This window comes from Mustela erminea, chromosome 21, assembly GCF_009829155.1.
Source record: "Mustela erminea isolate mMusErm1 chromosome 21, mMusErm1.Pri, whole genome shotgun sequence".
NCBI classification, from domain to species: Eukaryota; Metazoa; Chordata; class Mammalia; order Carnivora; family Mustelidae; genus Mustela; species Mustela erminea.
The window spans coordinates 5,784,399-5,803,648 of record NC_045634.1 but is presented as its reverse complement, the minus strand read 5'-3'; the positions used below and the strand labels follow the sequence as shown (position 1 = coordinate 5,803,648).

The window sequence follows — 19,250 nt, the reverse complement described above, 5'->3', positions numbered from 1 at the left end:
ATTTATAGAACAATTCACCCAAGAACAGCAAAAATGTATATTCTTTTCAAGTGTACATGATATGTTTACCAGGATAGACATATTCTAGACGATGAACAAGTCTCAGTACATTTTTTTAAAAAGATTCTAGTGTCAGTAAATTTTAAATTTGTTCTTTGACCAAAATTAAATTAAATTAGAAACAAGAACAGTAAGATAACTGGGAAAATCATAAATATTTGGAAATGAAGCACTTTACATATTCAATAAGTTAAAGAAGAAATGATAAGAAATTAGAAAATATTTTGTTCTGAATAATAATAAAAGTTTGCAGGATATGTTAATTCGTCCCTAGAGGGAAATAAGTCATAGCTCTGAATGCCTATGAGATAAAAGAATGCTCTTAAGTCAATTTTTCACCTTTCCATCTAAGTTTCCACCTTTAAAAATTAGAAAAAGGAGCAAATTAAACACAAAACAATCAGAAGGAAAGAAATAATGATGATAAGACAGAAGTCAAGGAAATAGAGAACAGGGAAAAATTAATAAAACTTAAAGCTGGTCATTTGAAAAACAATAATAAAATTAATAAATCTCAATCGCAGCTGACCAAGGAAGAAAGAAAAAAAGAAAGAAATTGCCATATCAGTAATGAAAGAGAGGACTCCATTATAGATCCTTCAAACATTAAAAGAAGAACACTCCATCATTATTATTTTTTTAATTTTTAAAGATTTATTTATTTATCTGAGGGGAGGGTTAAAAGGAGAGAATCTTCATGCAGAAGCCCACTGAGCACAGAGTCTGACTCAAGGATGATCTCACTACCCATGAGATCATGACCTGAGCCAAAACCAAGAGTCAGATGCCCAACCAACTGAGGTGCTACCCAGGTCCTCCAAATACTCCATTATTAGTAATCTGAGCATCTTTTGCCATTAAAGTGACCATTTAGGTGAAATGGACCCATTCTGGACAAGATATAAATTACAAAGCTGACTCAAGAAGAAACAGAATGGTTGGATAGTCTTATGACAAAGAAAGGAAATTTGGAATTTAACATTCTGACAAAAAAACTTCTGGGTCAGATGGTTTCACTGGTGAATTCTATTAAACATTTAAAGAAGAAATAATACCAATCCTACAAAAACTCTTCCAGAAAATAAAGGAGGAGGAAATACTTTCCAACGTGTTTTGTGATTTACTATTATCTTGCTTTCAAAATAAAATGAAAACATGTTAAGAAAGAAAACTACAGATCAACATGCCTCATGAATATAGATGCAAAAATCCTCAACAATGTATTATCAAATCAAATCTAGGAGCATATCAAAAGATTATATGCCACAATCAAGGGACAATGCAAGTTTGGCTTGACATCTGAAAATCAATCAATGTAATTCAACAAATTAATAGAATATAGGAGGAAAATAATATGATTTTGATAAGTACAGAAATGTAATTTTTTTGAAATTGAGTACCTTTTATCATTTAAAAAATTTGGCAAATTATAAATAAAAGCAAACTTCCCAAATTGATTAATGCAATCTACAAAAGATGACAGCTAGTGTCATGCTACAATGTGAACAATTCAATGCTTTCTACCTAAGATCAGGGAAAAGGCCAAGATGTTAGCTCTAACCACTTTTATTAATATTGCATGGAAGTGCCTAGTCAGAGCTAGGCACTGGTATATAGAGATAAAGAAAGAAGTAAAACTAACTTTATTTGCAACTGACATACAGAAAACCCTAAGGAATCCACAAAAAAACTATCAGAAATAGTAATGAATTTAGCAAGGTTGCAGGATACAATATACAATAATCAATTTTATTTCTCCATTTAAAATAGCATAAAGGAATTAAATAACATTTTCCTTGTGGAAGGAAAAAAAAAACAGCATAAAGGGGTGCCTGGGTGGCTCCTTCAGTTAAGCATCTGCCTTTGGCTCAGGTCATGATCCCAGAGTCCTGGGATGAAGCCCCACATGGGGCTCCCTGCTCAACAGGGTGTTTGTTTTTCCCTCTCATTCTGCCTCTCTCCACCGCTCATGCTTTCTCTCTCTCTCTTTCAAATGAATAAATAGAATCTGTTAAAAAAAAAAAAACTTAAAAATAGCATAAAAACCTTTAGGAGTAAATTTAGCAAACAAAGTACAAGACCTAGAGGCTGAAAACTATAACATTACGGGAAATTCAAGATCTCCATAAACAAGGCTATTCCAAGTTCATGGATTAGAAGCCTCAATGTTGTTAAACTATCAGTCCTCCTTAAATTAGTCAATAGATTTAGTGTAATTCCTATGGAAATCCAGACAAGGTGTTTTGTTGTTGTTTTTTTTCAAAGAAATTTACAAATTTATTTTAAAGTTTATATGAGAAGACAACCGAGAATAACTAAAACTAGAAAGAAGAGAACAGTGTTGGAACACTTACGCTACCTAATTTCAAGAAAAATATGTGGCTCTTGGGGCGCTTTGGTGGCTCAGTGGGTTAAGCCTCTGCCTTTGGCTCAGGTCATGATCATTATCTCTGCTCAGTGGGGAGCCTGCTTCCCCTTCTCTCTCTGCCTGCCTCTCTGCCTACTTGTAATCTCTGTCAAATAAATAAATAAAATCTTAAAAAGAAAGAAAGAAGAAAGAAAGAAAGAAATGTGGCTCTTGCAGAAAGACTATGCGGCCCTTACTAACAATATGGAGTAAACCTAATTTTATCCTTTTGGCTTATAAATTAGCATTTCAGTAACTTCCAAAAATGGAAAGGTGGTGCAGCTCTGAGATAAGCATGTGATTTCCCAGGATGGCTACTATGAAGGGTAACACTCATTTGGTATGATTGCTGAGGAGGGAAATCCATGTTGAATATGAGCTTTGTGATCAAGACAGAACTGGGTTTAAATACTGGACACACTACTTACCTCTCTAAACTCCAGTTTCTTCATCTTAAAATGGGGTGCACAGTATAAAAATTAAGGAAATACAGTAGAGGCTAAGCTCTGTGTTATAACTCCTGAGCTAACCTACCTGGCTTCTACGCCTAGCTCCTGCCGTTTTGTAGCTATGTGGCCTTAGGAATGTTTAACCTTCCCCTGCTTCACTTTACTCATTTGTAAACTGAGGATACTAAAGTGCCTTTAAACATTGTAATGGACATTAAATGAGTGAATAAATCTACAGCACTCCAAACAGTCTGACATATAAAAAGTACTCAAAAATCTGTTACCTACTGTTATTATCATTTCCCTGTATTATGAGGACTAAGTGCGGTTACTTTCATCAAGCCCCAAGCAAAGCCCCCGGTATCTACTAAATGCTGGCTCTCATCCTTCTGTGGAGCCTAAGAAGCATTCTAAGGGTAGGGTTTGACATTGATGAGTGTATTTCACAACATAGGGGGCAATCATAAATTTCCATTTCTTAAATTTTCTTTCTTTGCTCTTTTTTTCAATGTTTAAAGAAATGCCTACCGAATTATAATGCAAAATGGAAACCTTAACACTGGACATCAAATACTACCCTTCCAAGACTCCATCCCAGGCCATAGATCTCCTTTGATCCCAGTTGGCCATCATGTTTAGCAGTCTGCGGCCCGGGGGCTGCAAAATGCCAGCTGCCTCCCTCCTCTCCTCTTCCCTTTCTTCTCCGTCTCTGGGTGTTTTAGGCAGAAACTGCAGGAAACCATAAAACAGTCAGAAGGCTCTCTTCTCCCTTTATTCCATATCAAATATAACAGCAAATGGTGTCCAGCTGCTATCCTCCTGCCCTCCCCTTGAAGGACAACTCCTCAGCTGTGTGAACAGTTCTGAGCCCCAGAACTGGTCTTACTCTCTTGGTCAGTGGGTCAGATGACAGCACGGTCATCCACAACTTATCGCAGGCCTTTGAGGGCACAACTGCAGAACCACACAGAGGGAGAGGAAACACTTCCATCTGTTTAATAATTTTCCTAAGAGAAGGACTCGGATTGCAATGGTAACCCTTCTAATTCTTCATTAGCGATGCTGAACTTTTAAATGTTGCGTTCCAACTGAAATATAAAAAGCCAGAAGGATTTTAAACCAAGAGACATTAAGCAGAGGATTTGTAGATATCCCAGAGCCTATTTCTCTGTGGGAGATCTGCAGCCAGCTCAGAGATAGGGAAACAGAACTTGGCTTTGCTTCCATGTGAAGGGCCGGTCATAATACACTGGGGGAAGAGGGCTCTTTGGGTCTCTCAGGTCTATCCTGGGCATTTTCCCTGAAAAGCAGGGAAGTTTCCTAAGTTTACTTCCCAAAAGATAAGACTGCACCTTCACTGTCTCCACTTCCCTGGGTCTGGAGCCCCAGCTGCCCATCTCTGTTCCAATCAAGGCGGCAAAACCAGTAAACACATCATCTACGCAGAGATGCTCTTTGGCCCCCTCTAGACAAACTTTCTCATTATTTTGTAGACTCTTTTCCGCTTCATTGTCTTGCTTTCTCTGCATCACAATGGGATGTGGGCTTCACTTTTCCTTTTCTTTTAAACAAAAGTGATGTTTGGTAATGTTACCCTGTGCCTTTCTCCCCTAATAATAATAAAACTTTCCCCAACAGCCCACCTTATCTATCCAGTAGAAAGAAAATTTCCTCCTCTTTCCCTTCCCCTCCTGTTTTCCCCTTGGAAGGATCCACTGGGAATAAAGACCTTTCTCACTAGGAGAGGCTGAGTGCTCCTCTTAAAGGGACCATGGCTCTGACTGGGTTATGTTTGCATTATCAATGGCACTTCAATCACATTGCCAAACTATTCCAGACAGAACATGTGGAGAATGTAAGCTTTTTAAAAATCATCTGCCAAGAGTCAACTTTGCTTCAGCTATTTGAAATCCTTCCCACACGATCTCAATTCCCAGTCTCACTACACTTTTACTAATTAATGTTTATTTTCCCATTCCCAAATACTCTGTCTGTATATGCCTGCAATGTGGCAGCATCAAAACCTCCTGGCTGGGTTAGAGTGAAGATAATGTATAAACAGGAAGTCAAAATTCGACATAGAAAAGGATCCATTGTAAAAAGAAGTCTCCCTTATGAGTTTTCCCACCCTTTCTGGAAACATTAAAATGTAGGCACATACGTCTTTATTGCCTAAAGCTTCCAGTCAAGAACAAAGTTAATATTGAACACAATTCTGTGTGCTTTGCCACAGTCCTATTCATTCATATTGTGTATAAGGCAGGATACAGGCACTGTTCCAGGTACTAAGCTTGCATAGAGCTTATGACAAGAATTATAGAACTCATATTCTAGTGGAAAGACAGGCAAGTAAAGAAATAATTACAAAATAAGATCGGTAAGTGCTGTGTTAGAGGAATTAACACATGGTGTGGGAACACTGGGGAGGAAAACCATAACGTGCATTTATCAACAATTATTAGTGTCAATGATGCACCAGGCAGTGTTGGGGGAACGGGGAAACAAAACAATTCCCTGTCTTTGCAGAGTTTATATTCTAATGGAAGAAACAGGCAGTTAACAAAAAAGATGTACTATCTGGATGCAGGATAGTGTTACAGAAGGAAGGTCTGAGTTGGTCTGATGGCTAAATAGGTGTTAGCAGAAAAGGGCATTCCAATCTTTGTTGAAAAACAAGCAGAACAAAACACTGGGACGGGGGCACCTGCGTGGTTCAGTGGGTTAAAGCCTCTGCATTCGGCTGGGGTCATGATCCCGGGGTCCTCGGATCGAGCCCCACGTCGGGCTCTCTGCTCAGCGGGGAGCCTGCTTCCTCCTCTCTCTCTGCCTGCCTCTCTGCCTACCTGTGATCTCTCTCTCTCTGCCAAATAAATAAATAAAATCTTAAAAAAAAAAAAAAACTGGGACGGAGGAGAGATGGCTGGAGAGGAGGGATGTAGGAGATGGGGGTGGGTGAGCGAGGGCATGAAATATTCTGCAAAGGGAATTATTAGGTACATCATCAGTGGATCACAGGTGCGACGGGACGATGGGGGCATTTTCCACTAAGAGTTTGGAAGAGAAGTTATTCCAAACTGAAGGTCAGAACCAGAGGGAGCTTAGAGATAAAAATGAACATAGCTCCTCATCTTAGAGATGAAGAAGACTCGCGGAGGGTGAAGTAATTGTGCGCGCGCGCACACACACACACACACACACACACACACCACCCCCACCCCCCCTCACCCGCCCCCTACTGGTGCTTCCCTGCAGAGCCACCCCCGCCCCCCTCGCCTGGAGCAGGGACTCCCCCGGCGCCGCCGACTGCCCCGGAGCCGGGCGGGCAGACGCCGACGGCTTGCGGTCCCCGGGGCCCGCGAGGTGCGCCCAGGCCTCCCGCCCCCTCCACCTGTCTTCATTCGCCGCCAAGGGACTTCTCTGCTGGGAGTGCGGGGCCCGCATCCCCCCCGGAAGCGTCGCGGGGGCGCTCAGCATCTCCCGGGGCGGGAGTCCCGGCCGCCGTGCAGGCCGAGCCCTGCAATTGGCGGCGAAGTTGGCTGCGCCTCGAGCAACGCCCTTTAGCCGGCTTTCCCCGCGGCCGGGACCCTGAGGCCCCGCTCCCCGCCACCCGCCCGCCCCACAGCCCCACCACGCCACCGCCCCACCCTTCCTCCCCCGCCCTGCCGCCTCCTCCCCGCCCAGGGTCCGGTCCGGCCGGCGCGCCGCGAAGCACGGGCGGGCGCAGCCAGGGCGCCGAGCTCCGAGCTATGGGAGGCGCGCACTCTCAGAGCCCGCGGGGCCGCGAGCCGGCAGGGGACAAGCCCCCGACAGCCCGAGAGAGCGCGTGAGTCCCGAGCCCTCCCCGGGGTCGCCGTTGGGGGTTTGCGTGCCAGCCCGGGATGCGAGCGCACGGCGCCTGCCCCTGAGGGTTGGGAAGCTGGGGCTCCCGCCCGCGCCCGCGGGGACCGGGGGCTTCGGGGTGGGCCTGGTGGGACGTCCCGCCCTGAGCCTGGCCCTGCGGGGTCCCGGGGCGCCCGGCCACGACCCCACCGCGACACAGTCGCGCCCAGGCGGGGCCGCTGCTCTGCGCCTGTTCACGCTGCGCGGGTGGGAGAAGGGGACACCGAATTTTCCCGAATTCGTCCAAGCAGGAAAACACACGTGTCCTAAAGGGTTCCAAAGTATTCTCGAGACAGCTATTTGCAGCGGGGTGGAGATAATCAGAAAGGAGCTCGAGGCTCCGATGACCTGGCCAGTCAGTGCGGGCCTTCGGAGTCCAGGAATTCGGATGCAGTGCTTGCTGCTCCTAAGAACTCCCTCTCTTGTTCGCTCATGATGATCTCAGAAAAAAGGGCTGTATTGTAGCAGCAGCAATTAGGCTTTTGTTCTGGGACAAAAACAATTGGGGACACCAAGTAACTGAAATGCAAGCTGCGAAGGAACATTTTTAGAGAACGTGATTTAGAGCAAGTTAGCTGCCCGGTTGGAAAGGTGGCCATGCTTCTCGCCAGAGAGGATGCACTGAGAGCGCCTTGGGAACCCAACAATCATTAAGCTTTTAATTTAAAATAATTTTAGAACGCGTCTGTATCTTGGAGGTGAGGTCATGTTGAGGAATCCATACTGTATTTTAATTCAGCCAATGATGAAGTTTTTTTCATTTGAGAAAGATACACTTAGGCTTCCCATGTGTAGCCTGGGCCCTGGGAGGGCTTTTTGGTCGTTCTTTGGTTATCTTTTTGGTGATCTTTCCGAGGCAAAGTAGCTTTCTGAATTTCCATATGACAGACATGTTAGTTATGCCTCCTGATGTTTATGGTCACCGAACTTAGTTCAGGAAGCTTATTAATCATATAGATAGCTGAGAATTATCCAGCGTGTAAAATGTGCAAAACACTTACTCTGTTATTTAATCCCCAAGAACATCCAGTTAGTTTCTCTCATTGCCCTCATTTTACTGATGAGAAAACTGAAGGGCAGAGAGATTAAGTGACTTGTCCAAGGTCACACAGCTAGAAAGTGATGAGCTCAGGTTGGCTGACTCTAGAACCCTTGCAGCTGTCTTCCACAGGAGAGTTAAGGCTATCTTAGGAAGCCAACTTTTGTCTCAGCTGGCAGAATACATATCACTTTTTTTCTTTAATTCTTCCTGAATAAGGGAGAAACCTGAATTAGCCATGCTTAGTACCTACAAAGAGGAAATTGACAAAGTCAATTTAACCTTTTAAAAAGCAAACACAAGCAGCAGTGTAAGATTGAGATGAAGTTAAGAGTTCTGGAAGCATAGAGCCCTGGGTTTAATTCTAGGCTCTGCTCCTAGAATTATCTAGGAGCAATTATCTGTTTCTTAACTTCTCTGTGTCTGTTTCCTTATTTGTAAAATGGGAGTGAAAACAACGTCTGCTTCACATGCTGTTCTGAAGATGACATAAAATCAGGTATATATGAAAGACAAGTTATCTCTAAGCAATATAAATATCTCTAAGTTTATCTCTAAGCAATATATTGTTTTAGCCAAGGATAAAAGTTTAATCTTTGTGAACATGTTTACTGTGTAATTTGAAAGTAAATATTGGAATCATTCACTGCTAGCATGTTGAATTCCGTGCTTCCCTTGTAAGGTTCAGTGGCTAGGGTGAGGAATTTGATTGTTAGATTAGCCAGTGACTTAGCAATAGATAGAGAAGATCTCTCTTCCAGTGAGGTTCTTACGTGGACCTTAGATATTTAGCAAAGCTGGCCTAAATATGATCAACATAAAACCCATTTTTGCTCTTCACCTGGGAATACAGCCCAGAGACGTCCTTCTCTACTTAACTGAATACATTAAGAAGCACATAAACTCTTGTAGGCAGTGACAGGATTATTAGGTCCCAGATTGTGCAGACCACACTGCAAACCACTTGGTGTGCACCAGGTCAAAGACTAGAAATATGAGACTCCATTCCTGTAATATGAAAAGCTAAAAGTATGCCCTTTATCCAAGCCCTGCCTTATTTAGCTATAGAAGCCACAAGTCTCTACAGGGTCTGAGAGAGTGGGGGATTCATTGTTAATGTCACCCAGCCGCAGATTTCCTGCCGGACATGTGGCTGTCCTGGATAACACTGACCTCAAGGAAGTCTCCTACTCAAGCCTTTTCAGTTGCATTTTCAACATCTATTGTTCCTTAAAAAAATAAATAAATACATGAAAATCCCAGAAGGAAAGCGTTACTACGGGCCTTTGTCTTTCGAGGGAGAAACTATGTTTCAGGATGGTCACCATTAATATTGCAGAATAATTTCATCAAGTATTAAAATTAACCAGATAAACCCCTAATAGCAGAACTCTGTCATGAAATATAAAGAAGTATGGATGTACATGAAAAGAAATGTCTGGCTTTTGTTTGTTTGTTTGTTTGCTTGTTTGTTTTACCGAGTTCCTGTGCACAATCTGGCTGAAGAAATGCCCAATTTTAAGATTATGCTCATTACAATTAAAAATTGTAGCTGTCTACCTTCCCCAAACCCAAGGAAACAAAATTGCTGGCTTTGGTAAGAAGCAGGGGAGATTTTGCTTCATTTCTTCAGGGAGGCTGCACGATGTGGTGATTAGGAACAGAACCTGTCAAACGAGGCAGACCTGGGTGGGCATCCCAGCTAGCTCGCCTACTAGCTTAGCTTGGGAAGCCTCGGAAAACAATCACTTAATTCTTCTGTGGGGCAGAATTTCTACATCTTTAACATGCCAGTAATCGTGGGGCACCTGCGTCATTCGGTCTGTTGAGGATCCACTCTTGATTTTGGCTCAGGTGGTGATCTCAGGGTTGTGAGGTCAAGCCCAGAGTCAGCTTGAGATTCTCTCCCTCTGCAACAACCTCCCCCCCCCCCCAGCACCTTGTGTGGATGCATGCGCTCTCCAATAAATCTTTAAAAAATAAATAATTAAATAAGTAAAATGCCAGTAGCTGTTAACTACTTTTTGAAGTAGTATATATCAGTGCAGCACATAGTACTTGCTAAGAGCCCCTACCTGAGTTATTATAATGTTTCTATGTAAATGCACCTATAAACCAGAGGTTATGGCTGGGCTCTTTGGGATATACATTTTTGAAGAAGGCAGGGTCTTTTCTGAAGGGAAGGTTGACGTGTGTCCTAGTTCAGCAAGGCCTCTTAGAAAAGAAGCAAGTTCTCTTGAGTTAATCTTTTTTTTTGTCTCAGTTAATTTACATTTTCCAGAAAGAGCACTATTCAGAGGACAGATGTGTGTTTGGGAATATGGCCGTTTGGTGCGATGTTTGAAACCTCTGATTCCTTAGGTGGTTGGTTTTGGCAGATTTGTGGAGAGATTTGAAGAATGACATAAACAGAGCCTGTTATTCATTAGGGAATCCAGCGTGTGACTAATTCATCTACAGCTTGTTGAACTTGTCTGCCTGGAATGCAAGATATGCACCTGCTGTCAATCCTTACTGAATTTCTAGACCAATCTTTGTTTGCATTTGGACATCATCATGGGATAGGACAGTGGCACTGTTAGGAGGAGTTTCTAAGGTCTGGAGTGGTTTTGCCATGGGCCTTCCTGATCACATGAATTAATTATAGGTTCTACAAGGTTCTAGTGAATTGCAAAATCAGCAACAATTAAACTCAAGTGCCTCTTGATGGGCAAGTCACCGTGGGACAGATGTTCCTGACCTGAAAAGGAAGCTCTGGCTTTGAGGTTTTAGAAACACAGGACTCAAAATAAGTATATTTGGGAAATAATATTTCTGAAAACCATTGCAATTTTTCTTGTCATTAAAAATATTTAAGTTCCCGGGGCGCCTCGGTGGCTCAGTGGGTTAAGCCTCTGCCTACGGCTCAGGTCATGATCTCAGGGTCCTGGGATCAAGTCCTGCATTGGGCTCTCTGCTTGGCAGGGAGCCTGCTTCCTCCTCTCTCTCTCTCTCTCTCTGCCTGCCTCTCTGCCTACTTGTGATCTCTCTCTGTCGAATAAATAAATAAAATCTTTAAAAAAAAATATTTAAGTTCCCAATTGCTATAGATATTTTTTAAATACCCATGTTTAAATGGCCCCATTCCCTGTGAGGCCAGCACAAAAGGAAATGGTCAGAATTGGAAAAACAAGGGGATTATTTGTGTGTATATGTTGAGTTTAGTGATCACAACTTCTAGACCCTGGGGGTAATTCAGATAGTAACAAGGTTAATAAGGGAAGAAAAATCTTCTGAAAAATCATTAAAAGATAAAGTAGTTGGTCTATCAAGGATTGAAACTCTAAGGAGGTTCAGGTATAGTTTTGTTCCACAATTTCTTCCCTCTTTCAATTCTGTGACCAACTGTGCCCCACCCCCACTTCCACCCCACAGCTTCTCCCAGCTGGTACATGTTTGTACTAAAAATCGAGAAGAGAAGGGGCACCTGGGTGGCTCATTTGGTTAAGCATCCAACTCTTGAGTTTGGCTCAGCTTGTGAACTTGGGGATCCAGCCCCGAGTTCGGCTCTAAGCCCAGCCAGGAGGTGTAATGTCCGAGTTGGTTTGTAGACAGTGGGCTGCAGGGTGCAAGAATTTGTTAACCCAAGGTCAGGAGATGAACTGGTCTCATTCAAATGGCCACAGGACGTGGAGGCCCATCCTCTGAGGAAGCTCACTTAGGCTCTCGTGGGATTTTTTCTTTTTCTTATGGTGAAATACACGTAACATAAAATTGACCATTTAAATCATTTTTAAGTTTACACTTAAAATGAAGTGGCATTTTCACAGTGTTGTGTGTGACCATCACAAACACCCATTTCCAGGCCTTTCTTGGCATCCCAGACAGAAACTCTGCACCCATTAAGCAATAACTGCTCATCCTCCCCTCTTCTAGCCACTGGTAACCTTTATTCTGCTTTCTGTCTCTATTGCCTATTCTGGGTCCCTCCTATAACTGGAAGCATACAGTATTTGTTCTTTGGTGTCTGGCCTACTTAACTCAGCATCATGTCCTCAAGGCTCGTCCTTGTTGTAACATGTATCGGACCCAGAAATCTATAAAGAAAATAAATCATTCATAATTTCATTACCCAGAGATGACTGTTAATATCTTGGTACATATTACTCTCTCTTTTTTTCCCAGTAAATATATTTTTCAAAAGTGGGGTTACATTGTGTAACCCCACTTAACTTTATTAATATTTCTCTGTATCATTATACTGAGAGGGTACATTATCTACATGTACCATAGTTTATTCAATTTTTTCCTAAATGGTTGACATTTAGGTTGATAACTGTTCTTGCCCATGTAAATAACACAGTTAGTAAATATCCTTATAATTCATTGTACATCTTTGATTAATGACTTAGGATACTTTCCTAGAAGTTTAATTATAGGATCAAAGAATGTGAACATTCTGAATGTTTTGTTATATGTTATATATATTACTGTATATTGTCAAATTATTGCCCCCAATCTAGTATTGATTACACTCCTTCCCCCTCCTCAGCAGTATAACATCCTTTCCAATGCTAGGCACTATCATTTTGAATCTTTGCCAGTTTGATAAGAAAAAAATATATAATCTTGATTTAATTTTTGTGTCCATTATCAGTGAGAGTGGACTTTTTTCCATATGTTATTAGCCAACTGTAATTTTTAATTTATTTCTATTAACCAATTTGTACTGAAGTACTAATTTTTTTCATATTTAATTGTGAGGGTTCTTTATATGATGAGGTCAGCTAACATCTATTGAGTGCTTGCTGTGTGTTAGGAGAATGTTAATGTCTTAACATATATTAACTTACATGATTCTCAAAATAGTCCTATAAAGTAAGTACGATTTTAAATTCCTCTTTTATACATGAGAGATTTAACAATTTGCCCGAGGTCTCACAGCTAATGAGTGATATAATTGAAATTTAAACCTAGACAGCCTGAATCCAGAGATTTATATGCCTAGCTGTTATGTCATACAAATCTAATAACCCTTGTCCAGCATTTTTTTGTTGTTTTGAAGAGGAGGGTTTTTTTGATCTTTTTTCTTTTTTAAAGATTTTTATTTATTTATTTGACAAAGATCACATGTAGGCAGAGAGGCAGGCAGAGAGATAGGAAGGGAAGCAAGCTCCCCGCTGAGCAGAGAGCCCAATGCAGGGCTCGATTCCAGGACCCTGAGATCATGACCTGAGCTGAAGGCAGAGGCTTAACCCACTGAGCCACCCAGGCGCCCCTGGAAGGGGAGGTATTTTTAAAGATTTGTTTGTGTATTTATTTGAGAGAGAGCATGCACTCGTGCGTGGGGGTGGGGGAAGAAAGAGAGAGAGAGCGCGAGAGAGTCTCGGAAAATACTCCCTGCTGAGCACAAAGCCCAACACAGGGTCTCACAACCCTGAGATCATGACCTGAGCCTTAAACCAAGAGTCTGATGCTTAACCAGCTGAACCACCCAGGTGCCTCATGGGCAAGGTATTTTCTGAATTAACTTTTTATTTTAGAACAGTTTTAGATTTACAGAAAAATTCAACAGACTTACTGAGAGTTCCTATAGATCCCACACAGAGTCTCCCTATTATCAGTATCTCATATTAGTATAGTATTTGTTATAATTCATGAAACCATAGCTGATATATTAACTGAAATCTATCTTTATACAGATTTACTTAGTTCTTATTTGATATCCTTTTTCTTTTTTTATATAAGTTATTTTTATTGTGTGAAAATGTCATAATTCACGATGACATAATTCGTGATTATTCAGTTAACTGTCTGCCTTCCTTTTAGGTCATGATCCCAGGATCCTGGGATCGAGTCTTTGGTCAAGCTTCTTGCTCACCAGGGGGCCTGCTTCTCCCTTGGCCTGATGTTCCCCCCGCTGTGCGCTCGCTCGAGCTCTCTCTCTCTGACAAATAAATAAAATCTTTAAAATGAGTGAACGAATGAATGCAGCCTGAACTTACAGTCTTTTTCTATTGCAGAATCCCATCCAGAATACCACATTACGTTTAGTAGTCCTGTTACTTTTTAATATAAATAAACCTATCATGTTTTCCTGTAGGGTTTCTTCCACTGCTTTTATGCCTACTAAGTTCTTCCCTATCCCAAGATGAGATAACTATTTTCTTCTTGTAGTTTTCTTTTTAATAAGCCATTAACTCTATCTGAAATTTCTAGACTCATTAGTGAAGGTAAGGCTTTAATGTTTTTGTTGTTTGTTGTTTTCAAAAAAGCTAGCCAGTTACTCCAGTACTAGTCTTAAGTAGAGACAGTCCCTGATTTACTATGGTTTGACTTAGGATTTTTCAAGTTGATGGTGGTGCAAAAGTCACATATGTCCAGGAGAAACCATACTTGATTTACTATGGTTTGACTTAGGATTCTTCAAGTTGATGGTGGTGTAAAAGTCACATATGTCCAGGAGAAACCATACTTGATTTACTATGGTTTGACTTAGGATTTTTCAAGTTGATGGTGGTGTAATAGTCACATATGTCCAGTAGAAACCATACTTCGAGTTTTGAGTTTTGGTGCTTTCCCAGGCCTGCCTTAGGCAAGATGATCCTCTGTGATGATGCTGGGTTGCATCAGGGAGCCCCAGGCCTCGATCAGCCCCACGATCACGAGGGTACACTATGCCTATGCGGACCACCCTTCTGGTTCTCTCCGTCAGTCCACTGTTCATTCAGTCACAGGAGATGTTCAATGCTTTATTATGAAGTAAGCTTTGTGTTAGGGGATTTTGCCCAACTGTAGGCTAATGTGAGTGTTCGGAGCACATTTAAGGTTGACTAGGCTAAGCTGTGCTGTTCCATAGTTTAGGCATATGCATTTTTGACTTAATGATGCTTTCAACTTATAATGGGTTCTTCAGGACGTAACCCTGTTGTAAATTGAGGAAAACCTGCATTAAATAATCCCTCCTTTCCTACAGGTTGTAATACCATTTTAAAAATTGAGTATTAGGGGCGCCTGGGTGGCTCAGTCGGTTAAGCATCTGCCTTTGGCTCAGGTCATGATCCCAGAGTCCTGGGATCGAGCCCCACATCAGGCTCTCTGCTCAGTGGGAGCCTGCTTCCCCCTCTTCTCCCTGCCTATGCTCTCTCTTGCGATTTCTGTCACCATCTCTCTCTCTCTCTCAAATAAGTAAATAAAAATAAAATATTTTTTTAAATTGAGTATTATAATCTCTCGCTCCTTCCGTTTAACACTTGTTGGTTTTTCTCTTTCCATTCTTATCCATTCAACAAATATTAACTGACTACCTTCTTGTGTTCAGGCCCTGTGAATATTATTTATTATTTATGTAGGAATTTACATGAGCAGAGAAACGCATTTTTAAATATTTAAAATCTGAGTATTCATTCATAATTTGGGAGGCGAGACATTTGCCAGAGAGTCAGAGGAGAGTGGAGATGACTTTGGGAATGGAGGCGGGTGGGGGGCATATGTGGAACTTGGGAAAAAAGAATATTCACAATTGAGCTTTTTTCATAGATTTTACACTGATGTAGGTCAATCTGTGGTTCATTTGAAGGTTTCATTTTATTTTGTTATTTTTCTTTAAGATTTTATTTATTTATCTGACAGAGAGGGAGATCACAAGTAGGCAGAGAGGTAGGAGAGAGAAGGGGAAGCAGGCTCCTTGCTGAGCCGAGAGCCCTATGCGGGGCTCCATCCCAGGACCCTGAGATTATGACCTGATCCGAAGGCAGAGGCTCAACCCGCTGAGCCACCCAGGTGCCCCTGAAGGTTTCATTTTAAAAAGTTTATCTTCCTGTTTGGAAACAGTAGTGCCTTCAGATCCTCTCAGGTCATCTGCATGCTGTCACACACTTTCCTTGGACAGTCTAGACTTTATATTTCATGGTAATATGATATAAAGTCCTTGTGGGTTTCTATAAGGAATGGCAAATGATTAACCACTATTCTCTACTCATCCTTGATCTGCCAGCTCTTCTACCTGTAGAGACTTGGTAAATCCAGAGAGTAAGAGCATTTCTCACACTGACATTTCTTCATTTTCAGAATTCTCAATGCTAAGGATACTGTGGAGAATATATATATATTTATTGCCTGGACATAGTACAATTTTGCTTTGACCAATCTTGTGGTGTGCCTGCTGCAAATGCTATTAATAACAATTGTAGGCAAAAGAAATCATATTTGACTTGCTTAAATTTAGGGGTATTGCTCAGAAACTTTGGAGTCATATCTATTTTCTGAAAGCAGGCTAGTTCTGTTTCTAATTTAACTCACACATTTGTCTCCTACCATAAGTCCCCATAAAAGCCCAACAGCGTGGTATGTCACTGGTAAGGATGAGAGCCGATAGGAATCTTACAAAGATGCTGTACTCTTGAGCACCAGCTCTTAAAACTCCTTTGGAGATCACTTGATAATATGATAAAATGTCATGTAAACCTATGAAAAATGTCGACTTTTTCCAAATGAAAATACACATATATACAATATATAAAAGTTAGGAGTGTCAGGGATCCTGAAGCAAATGCATTATCTTGTTTAACCCTTTCCTAGACCTGGGGCACCTGGGTGGCTCAGTCAGTTGAGTGTCTAGGTTTGACCTGACTTCGTGACCTGAGCTGAAACTCTTGGTTTCAGCTCAGGTCATGATCTCCGTGTTATGGGGTCGTGATCTCAGGGTCGTGGGATCGAGCCCCATGTTGGGGTCTGTGCTTAGGGAGGGTCTGCTTGAGATTCTCTCTCTCCCTCTGCCCTTTCCCCTGCTTTCATGTACTCTGCCTTTAAAATAAATAAATGTTTGAAAAAAATATCCTTTCCTATACCCTATGAAGTAGATATTATTATCTCAATTTTACAGTGAGATAAACCGAGGCCTAGACAAAGTTAAGAAACCTGGAGGAGGTTAAGAGCCAGTAAATTGTGGAGCTGGGATTCAGTCTAATGCACCTCGCTGAAGCAGAAGAAACAAAATTACCAGTCATTTCCAGTGTCAGTTGGCCACATAGGCAACTCATTAACCAGCAGAGGCTTCCGTTTATCTGCTAGAAAATAAGTTTTTATGGCTTGGTCTCTGGTGATAACATAGTTTCAGCAAAGTAAATGTTTGAGAAACGCTGTCCTGCCCATCCTGTAGATAAATACCCATTTACTCTATTGCATTTACACAGAGCAGATAGAATGCTTTTCCTGGGTTTCTCCGCAGAATTATTTTTGTCTGTGAGTCTTGCTTTCCTAACAACTGCAAAATGTTATGTTTCTATGGCTACATCAAAATTGTTCTTAAATAGGGGTTTGAGAAAACAAAACTAGGAAGGCTTAGACATGAAGTAGTGATGGGAAGATGACTGACATTTTACCTGAGAGACATCACCTTTTAAGCATTTCTGAGTCCAGTCCCTTCCCCCATTCCTTACTTTGCCTTCGCAAACTCGCACATCCACTGGTTCCACGTGTGTGCAGCCACGGTTCCTGGTACAAGTCCAGTGGCCGGTAGTGATGACATTTGGGAACACAAGTCAAGTTCTGAAGAACATGGGCCACCTTTACAGTTGATACCTGAAGTGGTTGTTGGACAGTTCCCTTGAGGACAAGATTAGGACCAAGAGATGTGTCCAAATTTCAAAAGTAGCTGACAACAGCCGTGGGGGAGGGGAGCGGCAGGGAAGAGAGGGAGAGGTAGGAAGGTGTGGAGAGGGCCTCTTTCACCTGCTTCTTGCCAGGTAGAAGGCGCTGTTCTCAAGTCCTCCCACCAGGGGGCGCCATCCACCATCCGCTTAGTTCTTGGCGGCGGCTGGTTTGAGGTGAGATGGTTTCTTCAGGAGACTCCTTTGCTGCGGGGGATAAAATGAGAGTCATCTGATACCAACTTACAGTACATGTCAGAGAAAGGAACACAGGGACTGAGGGAGGATGAAATTGAATTCTTCCATACTTCTTTTACCTTCTGCTGGGTGGGATCCTGACTCTCCTGGGCGTGCATTCTTCACTCCAAACCCCATGGTTCTGAGCCTATTTTTTTGTGGCTTCTGAGAATTTGGAAGTCTTCCCTCTCCTTCATATATCGTTCATTGGTATGCAAGGGATGAATTGCAGGAGAAACACCCTGTTTTTGACACGGGGCGGGGGGGACTCATGGTGACTTTTTGTATTCATGGAAATACAAACCTTGAAGAAACTCTCTTTAAAAACTGTTTGTTGGGGCGCGTGGGTGGCTCAGAGGGTTAAAGCTTCTGCCTTCGGCTCAGGTCATGATCCCAGGGTCCTGGGATTGAGCCCCGCATCGGGCTCTCTGCTCAGCAGGGAGCCTGCTTCCTCCTCTCTCTCTGCCTGCCTCTCTGCCTACTTGTGATTTCTGCCTGTCAAATAAATAAATAAAATCTTAAAAACAAAAAAACAAATAAAAACTGTTTGTTGATTGAATGTGAGACAGAACTTTCTGGTGCCCCCTGGCGGTTGCTGTAGCTCCTGGCTGGCAAATCTGTAGAGCAGGTTTCATTTGCAGAGAGCGAAGGGGACCCTAGTGCTCCCCTCACCCAGCAAGATGCCCATTCTTCTCCTCCTCCTCCTCCTCTTTTGTTTTTTGGTGTTTTATTTTTAAAATTAATTATTTTTATTAACATACAATGTATTATTTGCCCCAGGGGTACAGGTTTGTGAATCGTCAGGCTTACACACTTCACAGCACTCACCATAGCACATACCCTCCCCAAGGTCCATAACCCAACCACCCTCTCCCTACACCATCCTTCCCTCAGCAACCCTCAGTTTGTTTCATGAGATTAAGAGTCTCTTACGGTTTGTCTCCTCCTGATCCCATCTTGTTTGATTTTTTCCTTACCAACCCCCAAACCCCCCCACTCTGCCTCTCACATTCCTCATATCAGGAAGATCATATGATAATTGTCTTTCTGATTCACTTATTGGCTCAGCATAATACCCTCTAGTTCCATCCAGGTCGTTGCAAATGGCCAGATTTCATTTCTTTTGATGGCTGCATAGTATTCAATTGTATATATACACCACATCTTCTTTATCCATTCATCTGTTGATGGACATCTAGGTTCTTTCCATAGTTTGGCTGTTGTAGACATTGCTGCTATAAACATTCCAGGATGCCTGTCCTTCTAAGAAGTGGGGTTAGCCCAGCTTTTGAAGAATGTATTTCAGAGCCCAAAACCCAAACAAAACCAAATCCAAGCTTGACTGGCGCTTTCAGTATCTCTTTTTCTCAGTCTTTGTTTCCCTAGGCCTACACTTTTTAATTTCTCCTTGTGTTTCTCACTTTGCAGTCCTTTCCCGGTTTTATGGTCTTTTTCTTTTAAGTGGAAGTTGTTTTTATACCCCTGATGATTGTCTTATTTGATTGATTCCATATCCCTATATGAATGAATGGTCAGTGGGGCTGGGGCTT

At 42.1% G+C, this 19,250-nt stretch overlaps 1 protein-coding gene across 7 annotated transcripts in view; it reads left to right on the top strand.

Annotated features, from left to right (window-relative positions):
• The window catches only part of TACC1 (transforming acidic coiled-coil containing protein 1), a 116,509-nt gene that overhangs the window by 20,563 nt on the left and 76,696 nt on the right, over positions 1-19,250 (top strand). Inside the window, exon 1 of one of the 7 annotated variants that reach the window (XM_032329012.1) lies at positions 6,548-6,739. The exons of 1 other annotated variant lie outside the window; for it this stretch is intronic. Coding sequence is in view for 3 of the 6 variants with exons in the window: in XM_032329010.1 (XP_032184901.1) it covers positions 6,663-6,739 (77 nt within the window). In the remaining 3 variants the exon portion in view is untranslated. Of the gene's footprint in view, positions 1-6,547; positions 6,740-19,250 lie in introns of those variants that run through there. 5 more of the 7 variants (XM_032329013.1, XM_032329010.1, XM_032329011.1 and 2 more) reach the window with 5 other exon arrangements.